General features: G+C 35.5%; 1 protein-coding gene across 1 annotated transcript; it reads right to left on the bottom strand.

The window, feature by feature from the left end:
* Positions 1 to 486: 486 nt before the first annotated feature.
* Positions 487 to 18,520, bottom strand: KIF14 (kinesin family member 14). Its single transcript, XM_054165356.1, has 26 exons — positions 18,425 to 18,520; positions 17,766 to 17,818; positions 17,400 to 17,430; positions 16,948 to 17,055; positions 16,036 to 16,152; positions 15,525 to 15,643; positions 15,066 to 15,238; positions 14,566 to 14,713; positions 14,405 to 14,468; positions 14,006 to 14,190; positions 13,133 to 13,235; positions 12,752 to 12,912; positions 11,832 to 11,979; positions 11,012 to 11,164; positions 10,286 to 10,412; positions 9,622 to 9,715; positions 8,534 to 8,672; positions 7,428 to 7,528; positions 5,376 to 5,470; positions 4,382 to 4,603; positions 4,058 to 4,242; positions 3,371 to 3,538; positions 2,708 to 2,827; positions 1,902 to 1,976; positions 1,129 to 1,264; positions 487 to 993 (listed from the first exon to the last, which is right to left on the bottom strand). Exons 1-26 carry the CDS (start codon positions 18,503 to 18,505, stop codon positions 602 to 604), a joined length of 3,498 nt encoding a protein of 1,165 aa, XP_054021331.1. The 5' UTR covers positions 18,506 to 18,520; the 3' UTR covers positions 487 to 601.
* Positions 18,521 to 19,828: the final 1,308 nt, after the last annotated feature.

The raw sequence follows: 19,828 nt of genomic DNA, 5'->3' as shown, positions 1-19,828 counted from the left end.
ATCATTGATACTTTAAGCCTAGATTTTTCAGTCGATTACAAAAACCACTTAAAGCGAAGTAAGATAATAAAATATATGTTTACAGTCTCTGCTAGTTTTGCCCAACAGAAATAAAGTTCTGGTTTTGTTTGGTTTTTATTGTTGTTTGTTTTCTCTTTTAAAGACATTAAGAAAAAGGAAAAGATGTAAAAAACACTTTTAAGTTACAGTAGCAATACTAGATCATAACACAGAAATCAAGCAACACCGTTAAAAAAAAAAATTGGTGCCCACATCATCTACATTTCCCCAGCAGCTTTGGTTTCTCCATATTATCTCCAATAGATTTTTTTTTAACTTACTCCATTAAATTAATTTTTATAGGCTTAGGAAACAAGACTTTTATAAAATATAGTGCCTTTTGTTTTAAAAGTTTAACAGCTCCTTAAGGAATGCAACTTTTAACTTGTGAAATTTAGGATACTTACCCTCATGCAAACATATAATTTACTTTCCTAACCCTTACTAATAATATCAGCAATAAATTTCAGGGGTTTGTGATGTGTTGCTTTCCCTTCCTGTTAAGGGAAAGGCTTTCCCTGAATTTCTCAATAATGGCATTTTATACCCACTGAATCCTAGCAGGTGGAAACTCTGCAGGAAAGGTATGTGAAGACTGGAGTTTGTGTGTGTGTTTTGGAATCCCCATCGTTTTCCAAGCAAAGTCATCTTCACTTGTTTCAACCTGTCCTCCTTGAGTCTCAGTAGTTTCATTACAAAGAATTTGAGTTTTCAGTAATGGCTGTCTTTGTTCAAGTTCATAATTCATAAGGAGGGAATCAACAAGAGACTCCAATTCATCCAAGTTCATAAAAGGCATAGGTATTTTCTGGATAGAATTGTTTGCAGAAGTAGAAGACAAGGCAAATATATTGGAATGGTTGTTAAAATACCCAGCTACGACAGAAATCTTTTCTGCAAAGCTCCTGAGAGGACTTGTGTTTCTGTATGATCCTATGGAAAACAAACCCAAGAATCATCAAAAGCGATATTTTGCAAAGAGAAACCAAGTAACCCTCCCTCCCTCTTGCTTTACACATCTGCTATAGTCCACAGATTGTCAAAACAGGTAATAACCCTGCTAAATACCTTGGAACATGGAAAAAACAATTTGGCAGACTCCAGCTAGGCACTGCTCCAATTCCAAATATTTTGCAGCAATGTCAGTACTTCTCTTTATTTCCTGATACAGAGATTCTTGTGATAATTGAGGTTCTATTTCTTTCTGTATTTAAAAAAAAAATGTAAAAAGAACCATATACATGACAGTATATCAACTATTAAACACACCTATAAACAGATTCAGTCACACAGAACAGGCCAATGCTGCAACATAAAATGAAAGCAATGTCAAGCCACAAAACTTAAGATAGGTCTATGAAGAAGAGCAGATTGTTGACAGGGATGGAAAAAAAGCAAACAAAAACAGGCAAAATGGAACTGTGAAATCCAAAAAGTGTGTGACTCCTGGAAGATAAAGTAAATAACCTACCCTTGCTTTTAATTCATAATAGCAATAACTATGGCCATAAACTTTTCTAACACAATCACACTGGCATTCCTAAACTTGAGGCTTTCAACTGAAACCAGACTGAAACAGAAAGTTAGGCTGTTTGTGATGAGCACGAGAAGAAGATACAAGAACCTCCAAAAATACTTTAAGCTACATTAAAATCAAATAGTTTTGAGTGGAAAGGCAGCAGCATTAAAACTTAGCATTCCAGTCACAACAATGCCACTGAGATAGGAAGTGATACCATGCAACTGTAGAGAAGGAAGCTTCAATTTCTGTTCTCTGACAAATACATCCTTTAAATTTGAAGCCCAGACTCAAAGCACACATTGTGAAACATTTCTCTTACCTTTCTGCCATAAGAGATGTTATTTTCAAGGAACATGGCTAATGCCACAGCATTATCTTTGATTCGATTTTGAATCTACAAAGAAACTTTTAATTACAATGTACACTTGATTCAAGACAAAGTACATGAATGTTTTTAGAAGGATAACAGTGAATGCTGGGATACTGCTGAAAAAACAACCTCAGAAGCAAAAGTACATGTCTTTTGCAACATAAAATGCAATTTTTCCAGTTAAAAAAATCTTGACTTGCAAACACCATTATTAACTCTACCTGGAAGGTTTTCAACAACACTAACATAGGAGGACTGAATGAGCAAATTTGAGCATTGACTAAAGAAAGATTGTCCTGTAATTTTTTGTATTGCTGTTCCAACTACCTTAAGCACACACAGCAATCTGTATGAGTCCTGTATATCTGCTGCAAGTGAACAACATAAGCTAGAAAGCAGACTGCTCAAATCCTTTTGCTGGAAACACAAAGCATTTGTGAGTTATGCAAGCAGATGGGAACATACAAGATTTTGGACAGTTTTGCTATTATCTATAGGCGTAAGAATGACAACAGTGATAAACAGAGTAGGAAGACATTTTTGTTCTCCCTGAAGCAAATAGCTTATCACTCCTCTTCAACTGAAAACTAAACACTACATGGTTAATATTCCCACTTATCACTCATCTCAATTTTCTGTTACTAATCACAACTTTATTCTTACTATAAAATGAAACAGAACTGCTGAAAAAGAGCAGGACACATTCAAGTGCCTCTAAGATATAGTAGTAGTTTTTTATCTTACTTTCATCTCACCTCATTTTGTGGACATAGTTTCCCAAGTTGTTTTTGCACCATTCTTGCTTTTTCCTGTACTCTATCAATGAGAAACTCCAGCCCTGAGCCTACTCCATCATAAATGGCAAGTATAAAGTCCTTTGAAAACAAAGGTTCAAAACATAATGAAGAAAAGAATTGACATGGCCTTGAATTAAAACAGATTCTCCGTAGTGGGCTAGAAACAATTTTGTTCTGAGCAAATTGTTCAGTGCTGGTTCATGCAGTCACATGTTACTCTTGGACCACATGAGTTCAGCACTTCAACCTCTTTTCCCTAATTTTATTCAGATTTCTGAAAATTCAGTGTGGCATTTAACCACAATTAAGTACAATCCCAGTGCAGATACCAAAAAACCCCACCAAAACAAAACACCAAACCAAAAACCAAACAGCCAACCCACAATATTTCTCTCTCCTTATAGGTGAAAGTCATACAGATTCGAAGTGAAGGATTTACAAGAAAAAAAAAATATATATCTCAAAAGGTATTTAACATGTATCCATTTCAGCATAAAGTATTAGAGAAACTCTTGGAAACATTTGATTTAGTTGATCAGGCTGTTTCACATAATTTGCTTATGAAGACAGTGACTGAAAATAAATGTGATGCCAACATTAAAATTATTATTCCTAATAAACCTTTTTTACCTGCAGACTGGTTGAAGGAACATTGTTTTCTTCAGAAAATGAAATATCAGTTCCTGTGACTACTGCCAAGTGTCCTACATATTTAATTGTTTGTTTTACTGTTTGATTTACTTTGCTCCATGCTTCTGTTACCATCAAGGATATATCTGAAGAACATCCCTGAGAAATAAAGGCATATCATTGACTGAAACTAGAAATCATCTGTAGTCCAAGACCACAAACTTCCAATAACACAAGAGTTCGTAACACAACAGCTTGAGGCATTGTCAACTTTCCATTTTCCTACTTCCAGTGATCACAGGTAAAAGACCATATCTTGCAATCACAGAGAATAATGGTATCACTACACTACATTGCTTAAATAAATTTTTTCTGGCCCCAGGTTTTTAAATTTATAAACAGCAGCACTTCACAACCTAGAGAAGCATTAGCTCTTGTCACGGCATGTTTTATTTTCCCCTTCTATGTTTAAGAACCTGTGCTATTGTCAGGGCCTGGACACAGAAAGGTTTGCCTTACTCTGAACTAGTGTATGGAAGTATGATTTTAGCCAGCAAAAATGCACCCTTTGCTGTTTATCAATTTGTCATTGCACATGTTGGACATGTAAGTTCTTTTAGCAAGTCTGTAGTCAATATTTCATTAATGCATCTCTATTAACAGATTAAGATACTTTACCTGCAATAGTAACTGTAAATAACCTCCCAAGTTTCTTACTTCCTGTTTTACTTTTTGATCATTTTTTATAGGTCCAGGACACTCTTGGATGGTGTTAAACCAGAGCTTGGTTAAAACCACAAGCCGTTGAAAAGCAGAGATGATTTTGATGCTGTAGGACTGAGCAGTATGATCAAGAGAGAAAACTAGAAGAGAAAAATACATCAGATCTTTGCAAATGGAAGTGGGAACATTAATTCTTCTGAAAGGCAAACATATGAATACTTTTGCATCTGAAAGACAGGTCATTAGTAATGTTTAAACTGTTATGAAATGGAGACTTACAGTTTCCTTGACTTTCTTCATCTTGCTGCTCATAGGCTTTTGAAATGGCAGACACCCCAGAGAAAATGATAAACAAATCAGTTAGGAGACTATCTACTATGCTTTTTCCTCCTTCATGATTCTCTTCCAATAAATCTAAAGCTGAACATATAGATTCTTTGCAAATTCCAAGAAGAGATGACTCAGAAAATCCTGGGCATATGCTGGACTTGTTCTGTGAACCTGTATGATGTGAAAGTAAAATACATATGCAAGAAACTCTTCATAGGAGTGAACAGTCAGTAGGTGTTCGTAATGACTATTTTATTTTACTTCTTCAGCAATGTTCAACTACTCAGGATAGGAAGTCAGGAAAAAAAGAAAATGCATATACAACATGACAAATAGTTTCTTGATATAGTTGGTACAAAGACAAAATTCCACAATGGAATTCTTGAACATGAATCCTTCTGTTCCACATAAATTCATACCTACAGGGAAACAAAGACAAGACCACCCAGCCAACCTAAAAATAACAGAATGCATATTTAGAAGACTGAAGTACCTAATATTTCAGGAAAAAAGTTCATAACATTTGACAAAAAAAAAAATAAATAGGGAAACTCAATATTTGAATGAGCAGCATCAACTCAAAAAAACAGTCTCCAAATTATTCTATAAGGACTCAACCTCTGGCAATCTGTTACATGAACTATCATCTTTCTCCAGTTAACCTGCACAGTTAAGAAATTCACCTAAAACATTATTCTGCTTAAGTAATGGTCATAAGTGCTTGTCAGGAAGATTTTGCCTTAAAACATGAAAAATACACAAAGCACTACTGTTAACAGCTTGACATTATAAATTTGAAGATATTATAAATAGAGGTTTTTTTATGTAGTTTTCCAACCCACACTTCTTTTTTTAAACTACTGTTAAAGTGCATCTGTTTTATACATATAGTAGTTTTAAGTTCTCAGAATTAAATGAAAGCTGTTCCACCCATAGTAAGTACCTGATATAAAGGAACTCTGTACATTCTGAACTGGTTGCAATTTTATTTCAGACAAACATCCAGAAATCCTCTTGTTCTTCATGAAACTTCTACTTCTAGAAAAGGATAGTAGGTTGAAAACATGAAGGAACTTAAAGAAAATAACTATCTTTCCCCATATCCACTGAAAGGTCAATGAATATTAACAGAAATCCGGCAGACGAAGTGAACATCTACTTTAATTAGTTGAACTTGACCTAGAACCTAAACCAGAGTGAAAGCAAGGTAATACACCCCCATAGGATGGATCCTATTTACTTTCTTCAGGTTCTTGCTACTACAGCAGGATCTTCATTACATGTTCCCATTTTTAAGATACTGGTTGATTACTGGATTATTATTATTATCTAGAACTTGAGAACAAACCTATCTTTCCTATCTACTTGGACCACAGAAAGCAGATATGTTGGCTTTCCTTTAAACCTTGTTTGCAGAGACAAGACAGACCAGGAGGCTATTTTCCTTGGTAGAAGACATGTTCTGTCAAGTTCTCTATCATCAGTTTGACAAGCTAACTTAGCTTCTCTGGCCTGGCTTCTGGTTTTCAACTGCCAGTGCCTGAGGCCAGACCTCAATAAGAGAACTGTTTGTGAAGTGCAGCCAGCCTTAGAGCTGGAAGGAGACTCAGTAGGAGCTCCCCAACTTTTCTTGGAGCTGCATTTAAGATGAGTCTCTTGCCCTTGGTCCTGCCTGACTTACAGTGCAGTTGTGTCAAAACCATGCCTGTGCCTGGCCATATATGACATTGATGGAGACCTGTAGACTTCCTAGTTCTGCCTGGGACTTTCTTGCCATAGGCATTGTCAGGCAGTCACTGGACTGCAGGTTGACCTTGCCAACTGTTCCTGGACCTAGTCCTGATTCACTGATCTATTTTCACAGCTTAACCTCAGTCCTGCCTTATCACTACATACTTACCCTTGGATTCAGACTGTTGACTGATTCTTCAGACCTACTCTGCTCACCTCACTCTGCTACTGCAGATCTAGCAAAGTGTTGGCCTGTCTACCCTCTTGTCACATTCAGCCTGTAACAGCCCTTCTCTTTTGAAACAGTCTGTGCTTTATGCTCCATGTCACCACACATCAAGAGCATTGCACTCTTATCAGATAACTTTCGTTTACTTAGAATAATCAGGAATGCTTTCCAAAACTCCATGAGCATTTCTGTTATGATCTACAACTCGCAGTCACAATGCTTAAATTTCAAATGCAAGGCCCCAGACCAGCTACAATTTACTCCTTCAAAAAAAAGTTTTCATTTTTAGAGAAGCATGAAGGAAACATTAAAAATGACACATTTGACTCTGCACTGATGATATCTTGACATATGGTTTAGAAAGCCTTACACGTTTTGTCAAAATGCATGCCTGGTTTGAAGACGCTTTTGTTCCCGATTCTTGTTCATGAGGAAAGATAAAAGAATGAAGAGAATTCTTCAGCTGGCACAGTGTATAAAGTAAGTAAGGATAGGAACAGATGTTCAAGCACCTAACTTAAAATCTCTTATGTCACTAATTAAATGTGGTTATCTAATAACTATAACCTGTGGGTCCTCAGCAGGTTAAAAGTCCTGTGCTACAAACAAATGTATCAGTTTCTGAGCTAGCTTTCTGACATAATTTGGAACAGCCTTTAATTACCTCCAGCTGGTTGTCAACAATCATACATAAAACCTTTTGGCACTGATTAGACATACATTGCATGTATGGTATGTCTGACCTCAGAACCATCGCTGTTTAATCTGCCAAACTGCTTTACTGGGCAGTTATTGACATGCTGCATGCTAGTATACATTTTGAAAATGAAGACAGCAAATCATAGTGAGGTATATAAAACTTAAACTTTCCTCCCCTCTCACAAATACTTACATACATTTCCATTTAATGTGTATGTTTGACATTCTAATACAGCAAAAGAAGAATTATGTTAGTGGCACAGAAGTATGTTTAGATAGTTACACAAATTATTTTTTGCTCTAAGCACAGATGAAGGAGCTGCAAGTTAGTATTACCTTCTTCTGGAAAGAGAAGAAACTGAGACATCTGAAAGGTCAGGTTCCCACTCATCAGCAGGGTCATAAAATACATCAGCAGCTTTACTGCTGTCATTACTCTGAAATAATAAAGAAAATACAAGGGAGGAAGAGAGTTAAACAGAAGTAGAGCGATGATAAAGCATTTGCTGTGAAGATGAAGGCAGTATGTTCAACTAACAGTAGGAAGTAGTTTTACATTTTTTATTAGGATATGTATAATCAAGATAAGTGACTGCCAGCCAACTTCAGCTGTAAGTGGAGACAAACTAAACCAAGATAAACATTTAGCAAAGACACCCAACCATACAGCATCTGAGATACAGTATACCATGTCCACAACTTTCTCAGCTCTCTCCACATGCCAGACTTAGAAAGCTCTGGGGATATCATTTACACAAATCCAGATAAAAAGTAAAAACTGTAATTGTTTTAGCAAGTTCTGTTCAGGAAATAGAATACAGCCTCTGATACTTTTAAGATCCAAAACAGGGCAATGTCCTTCTGTCTCCAGTAATACTTGCACATTAGAGAGTTCTATCGTACTGTTATTGCAGGGCTTTTTTCCCCCGGCCTTCTTGGATAGTTTTCCCCTTTTTGTATGTAAGATTGAAAGAATTTTATTGCAGATATATACTTACACATAAAGAAGCTATTATTTCACATAATAAAAAAAAAATTACATCTTATTAAAGAATAAAATTAGAAAAAAGAGCACTCTGAATTGTAAAAAGCTTTCAAGCTTTCATATTATTCCCTACCACACCTTCAGTGCTCTAACAGTTGAGATTTCTTCTTCTAGTACAGAAGAACCACAAAGCAGTCATTTTACTACTTCAAATACTGTATAAAAAAATTTACCTGAATAAAGTAAGGTATTTCTACCCTTCTTTTTCCATGTGATGAACAAGTGTGTGTAGTTACATTTAATCAGAAACTTTTAGGGTTTAAGAGCATGTTTAAAAAAAAAAAAACCAAAGCCACACCACCAACAAAACACCCCAAGATTTTCCTCCTGCACAGATCAAAATCTTCTCTTTCAAAGTATTATTGATTATTAGAGGTTTTCTTCAGTTGTTACTGACCTCATAGAGTTCTTTCATTGCTGCCAGTTTACATTCAAATTTCTCTAGGCTCCAGAAAGTTGCTATTCCCAGTTTGATGTTACGAACCTGCACCTGAACGGAAGACACTGTTCCTGTTTTATCATCAACTTTGTCATGCCTAAGAATTTGAAAAAGTTGTACAAAAAGACACAACGAACCATTATTCACACTGCAAAAATAAACCAGGTACTTCTAGGTAGGATAATACAGCTAAAAATGTGATTACAAACAGAAACAAACAAAAATATATTAAAGTTATATGTAAAGGAGACAGAAGTCTTGCTTCTCAGGAAACTAAGAACCAAATACACGCTACAGAATTCTACTGCCCAAGTTCTTGAAGGATGTGGAAAGGCAGCATCTGCAAAACTCAGTAATACCTACATCTGCTACAGAGTTCTGGCTTACCCGCATTTACCGTTTTTAACAAATGATACAGAGTTTCCTCTGAACAAATATATCTCCACTTAACCCTAAGAACACCTCGCCAACACACAGATCCACTTCCAGAATGCTCTTCAGCTACTGCTAGCAAGTAACATGGCACAGCAAAGGATCTCTGGAGTTAAACAACTGGTCTCAAATACTTTATATCCACTGTAAGTATGTTCTGAGGTTTTTACTTTGAGCTACCTCTGCTGTGGGTCTGTGAACTGAACGTCTCCTAGTGTCTGACATTCCCTGGTTTAGTTTTCTCCCAAAGGTATGCAGCTAGCATGCTCTAGAATCACTTTAATACGTGAACCAAAGCACAATGTACACAGGCATCAGAATAGTCACCTCCACATCATACTCAAAAAAAAAAGTTTTCTATAGACATCTCTTTAATGACTTAATGTAAAATTCAAAGTAGATATTCACTTTTCCAAGAAGACTAAACTACACAATTATCTGAAACTTGTATGGAAAAGTGATTTATCACATTCGATTTAATAGAAGTGTTTAAAGAAAAACAAGCAGCTCACTGCACATCCAGAATCCATCCCCCAATGACACATATATATCTCATTTTATAGATATAGGTGTATTTACACAATCCCCTATAGTTAACCAACTCACATACTCACCTGCAGAAAACCATGTTTTGCCCTACTTCATTACTAATGGTGTTGGCCTCTTTGATCATCATAGATAGCTTCAGAGAATTCCAGTTAAGTAGAACTAGTAAAGAACATAGCAGATCGTGATTAAGTGGATCACAAAATATGAAGCAACAACTTTAAAAACAAACAAAAAAAAGGCATAAAGAAACCACAACCAAAAAACTTCAGTGGAATTCAGCCAGTAATTCTGTGAATTCCCCATAAATTGGGAAAATAACCCTCTTAGCCAAGACAATTCTTTATAAAAGCCCAAAAATAGAGGTCTAAGACAAGACACTATATAGTAATTTTAGGTAGGAAGCTAAGCAGAATGAATGTTACTCCTGTTTCTCCAATGAGCTACCACCTAAGGAGTTCAGGCAGGTGGGGGATGGACTTAAAGTACTTGAGGTAAACAGACTACATGCCGTCCACCTAATCACTTTGAGAATAATTACAAACAGAGCTTTTAGCACAGTTTAACAAACAGTTTACAAATAGAAAGGGGGAACCATAGCAACCAAAATGTTCAGGATCATTACAGAACTGTTAAACAAGAAAAAAAGCTCTTGGAGTCACATCCACTAAATCCAAGCCCAACAAGCAAAAGAGGTCAGCATTGTTTTTACAATATTATGTACAAGCATACTATTCATACTTTTATTCCCACTTCCACGGTTCTTCTGAAGGGTATGTATTTCTTCAGCAATCTTCTGCTTCTCAGCTTCCAGAGCTTCAAGTATCTTTGTATGACGAACATTATGATCTTCTAGAGCCTGGGTGGGGAAATGGGGTTTAAAACAAACTTGCTCATTCAATGGTATGTATTGAAGCAAAATTTTTTGTTCCTGTCATTTTAAAGACTAACAGAACAGAATGACATTTCTATTGGACATCAAGCTCTATCAATATTAAGCCCATAATCTTCAAAGTGAAAGGTTTTTTTCTTTTGCTTAGATACTGCTGTGCATTAAAAAAAATATACTTTTTTAAAAGTTACATATATTTGTTACAACAAATACCTAAACATCAGCCAAAAACCTGTCACTACTCCTATTAATGTCTAGAGTCACAAGTTTTGGCACTGGCAATGGTGTCGCAGTTTGGTACATGAACAAAACCATCCATACTATATAAGGTCAGCATTAGTTTATCCTCCAATTTAATACAGCATTCTGAGAGGGCAAACAAACAATCTGTGCTTTTACACAAAATCACATAGAATAAAAAATGCTTCAGAAGCATCCAATTATTTATTAAAAAAAAAAGTCACAACACGTGAAACAAGGCAAAACCAAAACCACAAACACATGCAAACCAACCCACAAACAAACCACAATTTATCATCTCCTAAAACACTTTATTTTGAAATTACCTGCTTAGTAGCCAAGGTCTCCATTTCTAAACGCTTCTTATTGAAGCGTAATTCTAGCTCCAGGTTTTGCTTTGCCTTCTCTAGCTCCTGTATTTTAGTTGCAGCTTCTTGGTTATTCAGTTCTTGCATTTGTTTCTTACGAGATTCTTCTCTCTAAGACACACACACACAACACACCCCACAAAACCAAAGCACACAAATGAAAGGAGATAAATCACTTCTTCAGCTTTACTGACTTATGCCTTAGGCAGATATTAGGCTTTATTTTAACTTCAATACATTTAATACACACAGCCCCTGTGGGCTACTCAGCCCAGTGTCAGCAATCAGTCATAACCCAGTTCATAAACATCACATTGTCTTCTATACCACACTGAAGAAATAAGATCCTCCATTATTGTTTTACCGTAATTATTCTACATGAATTTCTATGTAAAATTGTGGAAAAAATAAACAGTAGCACACAAACTAGGAAGGAAAAAAAAAAGCAGTACTAACTAAAATACTTTAGTGTTAGAATGTTAGATTTTGCAGGGATTTTTCCATTACATACAAGTTACACCCTCAAATTTACATTAGATTACCATTTTGGTTCTGATTAATTCTATAAAATAAGATTCCTAGAATAATTTTGATATCTACTTTCCTACTTCTTATGTTAGGTAAGGTTGATTAAAAAAATAAAATAAAACTTAAAGCTTAGTATTCCCTAAGACGGAATCAAGACAAAAAAAAGCCCTGACTAAACAAATGGAAACCCCTTACTACAGCTTCTGGTTTACATTATCAATATATTTTATGTAATGCAACAGCAACTTACCACCTCTGCTTCTAGTGATTTTATTTTGCTTTCATAAACTTCTTTTTGCGAGGTCAGTTCTTGCTGCACCATCTCTTTCACAATTTGGACACTTTGCATCATTTCTTCCTTGGCTTTGAGACGTGCCTCTTCAATTTCTGATTCAAGCCTATGAGTGGAAACATCACGCATTCAGAATGCTGGCTTTAATCTCTTATAGGCTGCATAGAGAGCAAAATCTTTTCTTCTATCACATCAGGAGCCTCTAACTTGAGCAGTAAAAATATGAGAATGTTTTTGTTTCTTTAAAAGTAACTTTTATACTCTACAGATATTTTTGATTTCACAAGGAAAACAGACACTGGTGAAGACTGAAGACATTCCAAAATTTTGAAGCCCACTTGATTTCTATGTTTATTTCATTATACACAAATTAAGAACTGTAATAGAAACTCACAAAATCACATCAAGATGCAGAAAAGTAAATTTTAAGCCAATGAGTCTTGGAGGTTTAATAACTCCCAAAAACAAAGTAAGTAAAAACAACATTTTACTGTCTCAAGTTCCCCACCATCACAGAAATGTTGCAAGTTTGGGTACATCTCATTTTAAGACATTTGCTTTTGGGGCTTTACATTTCCCCTAAACCATCAAAAGTCAGTTCCACATACACTACTTTGAGGATTTCTGGAGCACAATGTTTCTTTAATAATGATTTACATTCTTGACAACAGGACTGAGATGTGATCACCACAATCTAGAGGTGTACATTCATTTCAGCTAAGTCCAGGACTTCCATTTCCATTATAAATGGACTTAGCCACAGATTTGCTATTTTCCAACTTCCCCTTAAGTGTGAAATAATATTATTATTTCTTAACAATTTATTGCATGGTTGCACTAACTTCTGAATTTTTAGAACAAGATTAAATGATACTTACTGTGTTCTCTGTGCAATAAGCAGCTCATTCTTTGCAAACTCAAAATCTTTTGGACCCTCATGCAAAAGCATAGTTCCACAAGATGGCCTTTTAACTTTCTGAACTTCTGCTGGATGATTAAACCTGAAATAATGGTCTCCCCCAAGGATCACACGATCACCCTATTGTGAAAGGGGCAGGGGGAAAGGTTTGTGCTTTTAGATTTGTAAGCAAATTTACAGAACTTAAGGTATAAGGAGTGGGGCTAGAAATGAAGAAGGAAGAGACATAAGTTTACCATTTCAGAGCTTTCCAAGAAACCCTGCAGTCTGAAGCTGTGATATTAACCAAGCAAAGACATCACCACATGTGCATATTACCTTTACCAAATTAATTACTCACATGATGCAGAACTGTTGGGTCTAAAATGCATTTCCCATTTACATATGTCTTTGCTTCTCTCAGTGGAATAATACTCACTTGGCCAACAGTATTTTTTATAATACTGAAAACAAGAAATGTGGTATCAGTAGTTTGCATTAATTGCATATCATGTTTCTTAAAAGACTAAAATTCATGCTTCAGATACTGTCCTGTCACTCCACATCTGAAAAAACAACATCTTCATACTCTTTAGTTATGTATGTTATAACAAGTGATAACTTGTATTTCAAAAGACAATTTATATCTAAAAAGATTTCACTACTAAATAAAAAGTACTCCAATAGCCTGTCATCCGAGCATTTCTTCAATAGTGCTTAATTTCACAACATAGTGATACCTTTCACGGGTTTCATAATTGATTTGTTAAGCTTCTTCCAGCATTGTCTCAATGGCATGGGATGTATTTTAAGGAATATTACTGCAATACGGCTGTTACTTCCCTTTTTTAGTTCATGTAAGAACTGTCAAGGCATTTTGCTTTTCCCTTGACTATAACATCTTAGTTATCACACAGCATCATTTGACCATGTCCTTTTCCAGCCTTTATGCACAAATAGAAAATTTTACTACATGAATAGAATTAACGAAGAAATTAAACTGCCCTGGGTTAACAGATTTCTGGAGGCAACAGAAGGAAGTTAGCTTAATTACTGAACAGCACACAATTTTCCCCCTAAGTAGCATTTTCCTGGTTAGAGAACCATATTTTGCTACTGCCAGAAGGAATAGTGAGTTCTAAAGAAAGGAAAGGGTGAGGGCAAAAAAAAAAAATTTGCTGCTCTCACTGCAAGCATTAAAAAAAAAAAAACAACACTTAAAAACACTACATACCAATGGTCATCAGCAATTAGCACTCCAGAAAGCTGAATATCGTGTTTTGAATTTGGTGTACACCTTCCAACTGTAGTTTCTCCTTCTTTGATCATATACAACAGCACCTCAGAAAGCTGAGGATCTTCATTGAGATTGACAAGATTTGGTAGTCGATTGTCCATTTTGAATGCAATTCCTGCTTTCTAGATAAAAGACAGCTCTGCATAAAAAAACAATTCACTTTGTACATTCAAACATCTATGTTAATTTTTTTTTTCCTAAGAAGTCACAGCAGTCTGTTAAAAACTAGGACTAAGGGAACCAAATTTTACAGGTACTCCAACTTTCCTGAAAGGCTTAATACTATATTTTCTGTACTGTGTCCTATAGAAAATAAAGAGAAGAAATAAAACATACCTGCAGTTCTTTTATATCTTCTAATTTCCTTTTTTCTGCATGGTCAAATTTTTCTTTCCAGGCCCTTAATGTATCAGGAAGAATGACAACATATTAGGAGAAAGATTAAAGTATATAAATTTTACCATTTCTATTTTAAAGAAAGACACACAATGACTGACCTTTGCATTTCTGCCATGTCCTTCTCCTGCTGGTGCAATTTTATTCTCAGAGATGTTATTTCCTTCAAATAACATCTGTACTTCTCAGGGTCAGTGTTCACAGCTCTTTTCTGAGCTGCCTTCAGTTTTTCAATTTCAGCTTTCAATTCTGCATTCCACAAATCAGACATACAGCATACATTGGAAAAAAGTCATCAAAACAGGGTTTAGACATTTCATCATGATACTAGAAAATTCATCCTGTTATTTAATTAGAAGTTGAACACCTTTCCCCAATCCAGGTTCTCAAATGTAGCCTAAGATACCATCTGAACTTTTGCCAACAAAAAACCCAAAAAGGCAGCTCACAAAAAGGAAGATGCTCTAAGTTGTATTAGCCTGGTTAACAAGTGGTCAGCCAACCACTGTTGATTGTTTTTAGTAGTTACAACTCTTACAAAGCACTTAAATACACATGCAAATAAAAAACAAACCTCAAAGACTGCAGATGTTAACCTCACCTCTGATTACCTTGGCATTCACATCTTCATTTACTTTAGCAACATTGATAATTGAACAAGCTTCCTTTGCATAGCGAAGCGTGTTGAGTGTTTCCTCTATACTGCTGGCAGCTGGACTTACTGTGGCAATCATAGCAGTTTGTGAATTTCCACCAAGACTTTCCTTTAACAACCTTCATTGGACAGGACAGTATAGAAATCAATCCCTGGCCCCCACATCGAGAGAAAAATTAAACTTTTCAATCTGAATAGATTAAACACAAAATACCTAGGATCTTGCTACGTGTGAGAAGGCTTGTAAGCTACTTAAAATACAAACCAAGATACTGTTTGTTCTTTAACTGATTCAACAGGTAAAGAAAGGAAGAAGGTGAAGCGACACCTTCTGAATAGAAGAGGAATTCACAATCTGAGAAAGCCTTTACTTCTACATAAAAAAACATTCTGAATTGTACATACCAAGTAAGGACAGATTCCCGGTAAGGAATGAAAGTTTTCTTTCCATTTTGAGATTGTTTAGAGAGTGCAGAAATAACCTTTCCAAGGGTCAACAGTGATTTATTGATACTCGCACCCTCCTACACAAAGCAAAAATAAAAATTACACTGCCGTTGTATCTTCTTGTGCCATGTTATTGATTGTGCTGTTCATTTAGTTGTGCTTCTTCTATGTATGGTATAGCTGTACCATATTCAAAATCACCACTAATTAAAAAACAATAATAAGATGCAAGAATATCCCATATTGCTGTCATATGCAAGATGTAGCCTTCCATACTACATAGTTAGAACAGCTTCTTAGGGCCATCCACCCCTGCTACCAAAATGCTATACAACATTGACAAGCAATAGGGCTGCGTATCCTTTTACAACTGCTAGATAGGAACTGGAGTTCTGACACATGAGGATGCTTTTGAGTTGAGGCATTCTTTGGAGTCAATCCTTTCCACAGATTTCCAGCACTGGTTTACCTTCAGCCTTTCTCCAGTGGTCTGAGCTGTTGAGCAGCATTCACTGCCAGCTAGATCAATCAGATTTATGTGACTGGTAAGCCTACGATCACATTGTTCTTCATTCACAAATTCTACCTGGAAAGAAAGGAGATGTTTGTATTCAAACTGAAACAAAAAGCCTGCAGACAAGCAGAAATGTGACAAACTGTTCACTTTAAATACATTGCAAAAATTGATACTTCCATTTATTTTGTTGGTGGTGGTTTGGTTTGCAAAACAACAAACAATCCTAAACCAGTAAGTTATTTGTGAATGGAAAAACTAACACACTAGATTTCTGAGGAGCCCTACCTATTGCATTTCCATTTTCAAGCTCATCTCACCAAGTCAGGTTTTGTCTCTTACACATTTATAAATCAGATGGGTTTTAGTCCCTATATCCTGGAGACACATGGATGAGAGGCATCCTAAAGCAAGGAAAGGTTTACTCTGTGAACTGTATAGAAATTGAGCAGAAACTGTATCTCCTACCATTGTCCCAGCTCATCACCTGCAGAAATTCAGCACAGCTATGCACCTTGCATAGCCTAACCTTCTTAGAAGCTAACATGCATTGTCAGTAGTGTGAAATTAGGTCTGGCCTCAATTTGGATTTCAGATCTTCTCACACTCAGAAGATTAGAACTGCTCCTAGATCTGCCAGTCTGGACACATTTATATTGCCACTATGAAATACAGGCAGCACATTGACATCAAAATTTACTCAAAAGTATGTAAAATAAAACAAGTCTCATTGTGCAGAAAGCCATAGTAAAATGCCCCATTGCTTCAGTGATCATCTTCAAGTATATTCTCAAACAGTTTTCTAGGCAGCACACAAAGCAACTTTTTACTACCTGATTTGAACAGACATAACCCACTCAGCAGTACCTTGGTTTGTGTCATGACAAGGGTGAAAACAGAATGAGATCTAGAGCTCTTGTCATTCATTACTGTAGCAGCTGTCGCTCTTTGCTTATTTCCTAGTTCAAGCCAACTCTGCAAGAGAAAAATCAGGTTTGGAAACTAAAACCTACTTTGGGAAGTTAACTGAAGAGTAACATGTTCACAAATAAAGTTTATTAACACAAAATAACAACTCTGTAAGGGAGCAATTAAAACTGACAAGAGAACCATGGGAAGAGAGTGACACTTGCCTTTATGGACTTACTTAGCTCCATTATATAGGACACTATCCTTTTACAAAATTAGCTGAAGTATCATAAACTACTGGATATTTTGTAAGTCACTTTCCTCCCATCCACAGAATTTCATTTTCAGCAGTGATGGAAGGAGCAAGTAGAAATATTTGGATTCCCTTTTATCAACCAAATAACTCTTACCTGGATATCAGAGTAAGAATTGACAACATTCCTAAGGTGGGAGGGAAAAAAAAGAAGTTTGGGTTCAGACTGTTTTCTTTCTACAGTTTCCCTTCCTGCCTAAGTTCTGAAACATTTCTCCAGTTACAGACAAAATGTAAATATACTATGAAAGCTCAAGTTGGCTTGAGACTTCCACATGCTTATTTCATTAAAGCAATACAAGTACCACCTTAAGTCAAACTAGACATGGTTACACAGAATACATGATACTTGTCTAATTTATTGGTGAGTACACAAGCTTTCACAGAGCCTCAAGATAACAATTAATGCACTCTTTCAGGATTACACCACATAGTTATTAAAATGAGAATAGTTAAAACTTACACTGTCAGACCTTCCACATATGGTCCTAACACTGAATGTTCTCTTACACGAAGCTGGAAAGAATAATTTTAAAAGAACAGTTACTATGAGTAAATTAGTTCAACCTAGAACTCAGGAATATCTTCAAATTACAAGAAAATCTATTTACATCCTTAGCACAATGTTTATCATTAACAAAACTTATTGTGAATCATCTAGTACGGTATTTTCTGATACAACTCATTTTTTCCATCTGTCATAGCAGAGTGCACCAGGCCACTGCTTGTAGAGCTAAATGCAAGAACATCTATCATACATAAGATATTAAAAAAAAACCACCACCACCCCCCAAAACACACAAACCAACAAACCCACAACTTTTCTGCAATAAAATATTTTTCCAAGTTTAATAGTTCCATTCAAAATCAGTGACAGAACTCAGATCACAACACTCCTACTGCAATACAACTAGTCTATGTAAGCCCCAAGGTTAAAGAGCTTATTTGAATAGCAATTTAAATGCAGTATATCCTCTTTATTTTTTTCCTGAATCATGTTTTTACAACAATCCAAGGCAGTTAGATAACAAAACAATCATTTGTCATTTGTGCATTTTTGTTTACAGAATAGATGCCACTGCTTTGAGATTATGCATATACTTGCTTCTGTGAGCAACTTACTGGTTGTTTCTTCTGTCCACTTTCAGCTTTAAAGACAAGCAAATCATGAACTTTCTCATTGTATACTTCAAAAAAACTCATTTCAAGATGATACAAAATCTAATAAAATTAATAAGAGTTATTAGTGTGGCACACAAAGCATATTCATCATCCTTTGTTTCAAAAACTTAACAGTTTACCAGATTCTGCTATTCAATGTTACAAGCATTTGTACTGAAGAGTCTTTCCAAGAGAAATTACATGCTAAACCAGGGATCTGCTGACTGGGTGGAAATAACACAATTTATCCATTCACCACCATTCCCAGGTAACAGATACCAAGCTTTAGAAGTAAATATGTCCAGCTTAAAAATGTATACTATGGGGATAGCAAGGAATTCAAATCAAAATACATTGTGATCAGATGAAACATTCCCAGCCTCTTTTAGAAAGCCACTATTTCATGCAGAGTCATCTATAAATAAAGATGTATTCCCCAAACAGAGAAGTAAACAAAATGTTACTTAAAATGAAAATTACAGTTTGGGGGAAAAATTAAAAAATTTTTTTAAAAAAATCTAACTGTGTGTAGATGACTCCTACCGTATTTTTAATAAAAATCTAGGTAGGAGTAGTTGAGTTTTGTCAATTTATTTCAGCAAGAATACTAAGATAGAATACTAGCAATATAATGTAACTAAAGTGTATTTTGCTTTCATGTGTGACAACGTACTTTTTTTTGAGTTCTACTTTTTATGCCTGCATTGATAGTATCAATAGCACAAGAATTTCTTTTGACCTTCCCTTACAAAAACCTTATAAGGCATGCTACAGAGAGGAAGAAATTTTAATCCAGTGACACATTAAAAACATTATTTTTTTTATATTGTTGTCATTAAGGAAGCAAAATTATGTTGATTTTGACTATTTAAGGAACCTTATTAAATTAGAGCTACTGTCAGAAATCAGATTTGAATCAGCAAAGAATACAGACATTAATAAATAGATCAACACTAAGGTATCAAATGAAAAAAAGTATCAAAGTACTGAAATGCTTGAGGTTCCTCATAATTCAGTGTAAAGCCAACAGCATAAGCATACCACCTGTTGCTTGTCCTTTTGTGCTATTTGGGAGAAAAGATCTTCACAAAGTCTTGGAATTATTCCTCGATCTTCATCAAATCCCATCATTCTGTAGTTACAAAAAACCGTTAGTTCCCTTTTGCAACACTCCACAGCTAGTTTTAATAATAACTCTATAGCTCTGAAGTTGAAATATCATCTACTTGTAAGTTACAGAATTAAAAAAACAGAAATAAACCTTATCTAAGTTGGTGCTTGCTTGAGTGGGAAGTTGGACAAAGTGATGTCCAGAGGTATTTTCTAATTCTTCTACTGAGAAACAAGTTGAAAACTTAAGTTAAA

The sequence above is a fragment of the Dryobates pubescens genome, chromosome 11 (genome assembly GCF_014839835.1).
Source record: "Dryobates pubescens isolate bDryPub1 chromosome 11, bDryPub1.pri, whole genome shotgun sequence".
NCBI classification, from domain to species: domain Eukaryota; kingdom Metazoa; phylum Chordata; class Aves; order Piciformes; family Picidae; genus Dryobates; species Dryobates pubescens.
The sequence above is the reverse complement of the archived record's forward strand: the minus strand, read 5'-3'. Positions and strand labels throughout refer to the sequence as shown.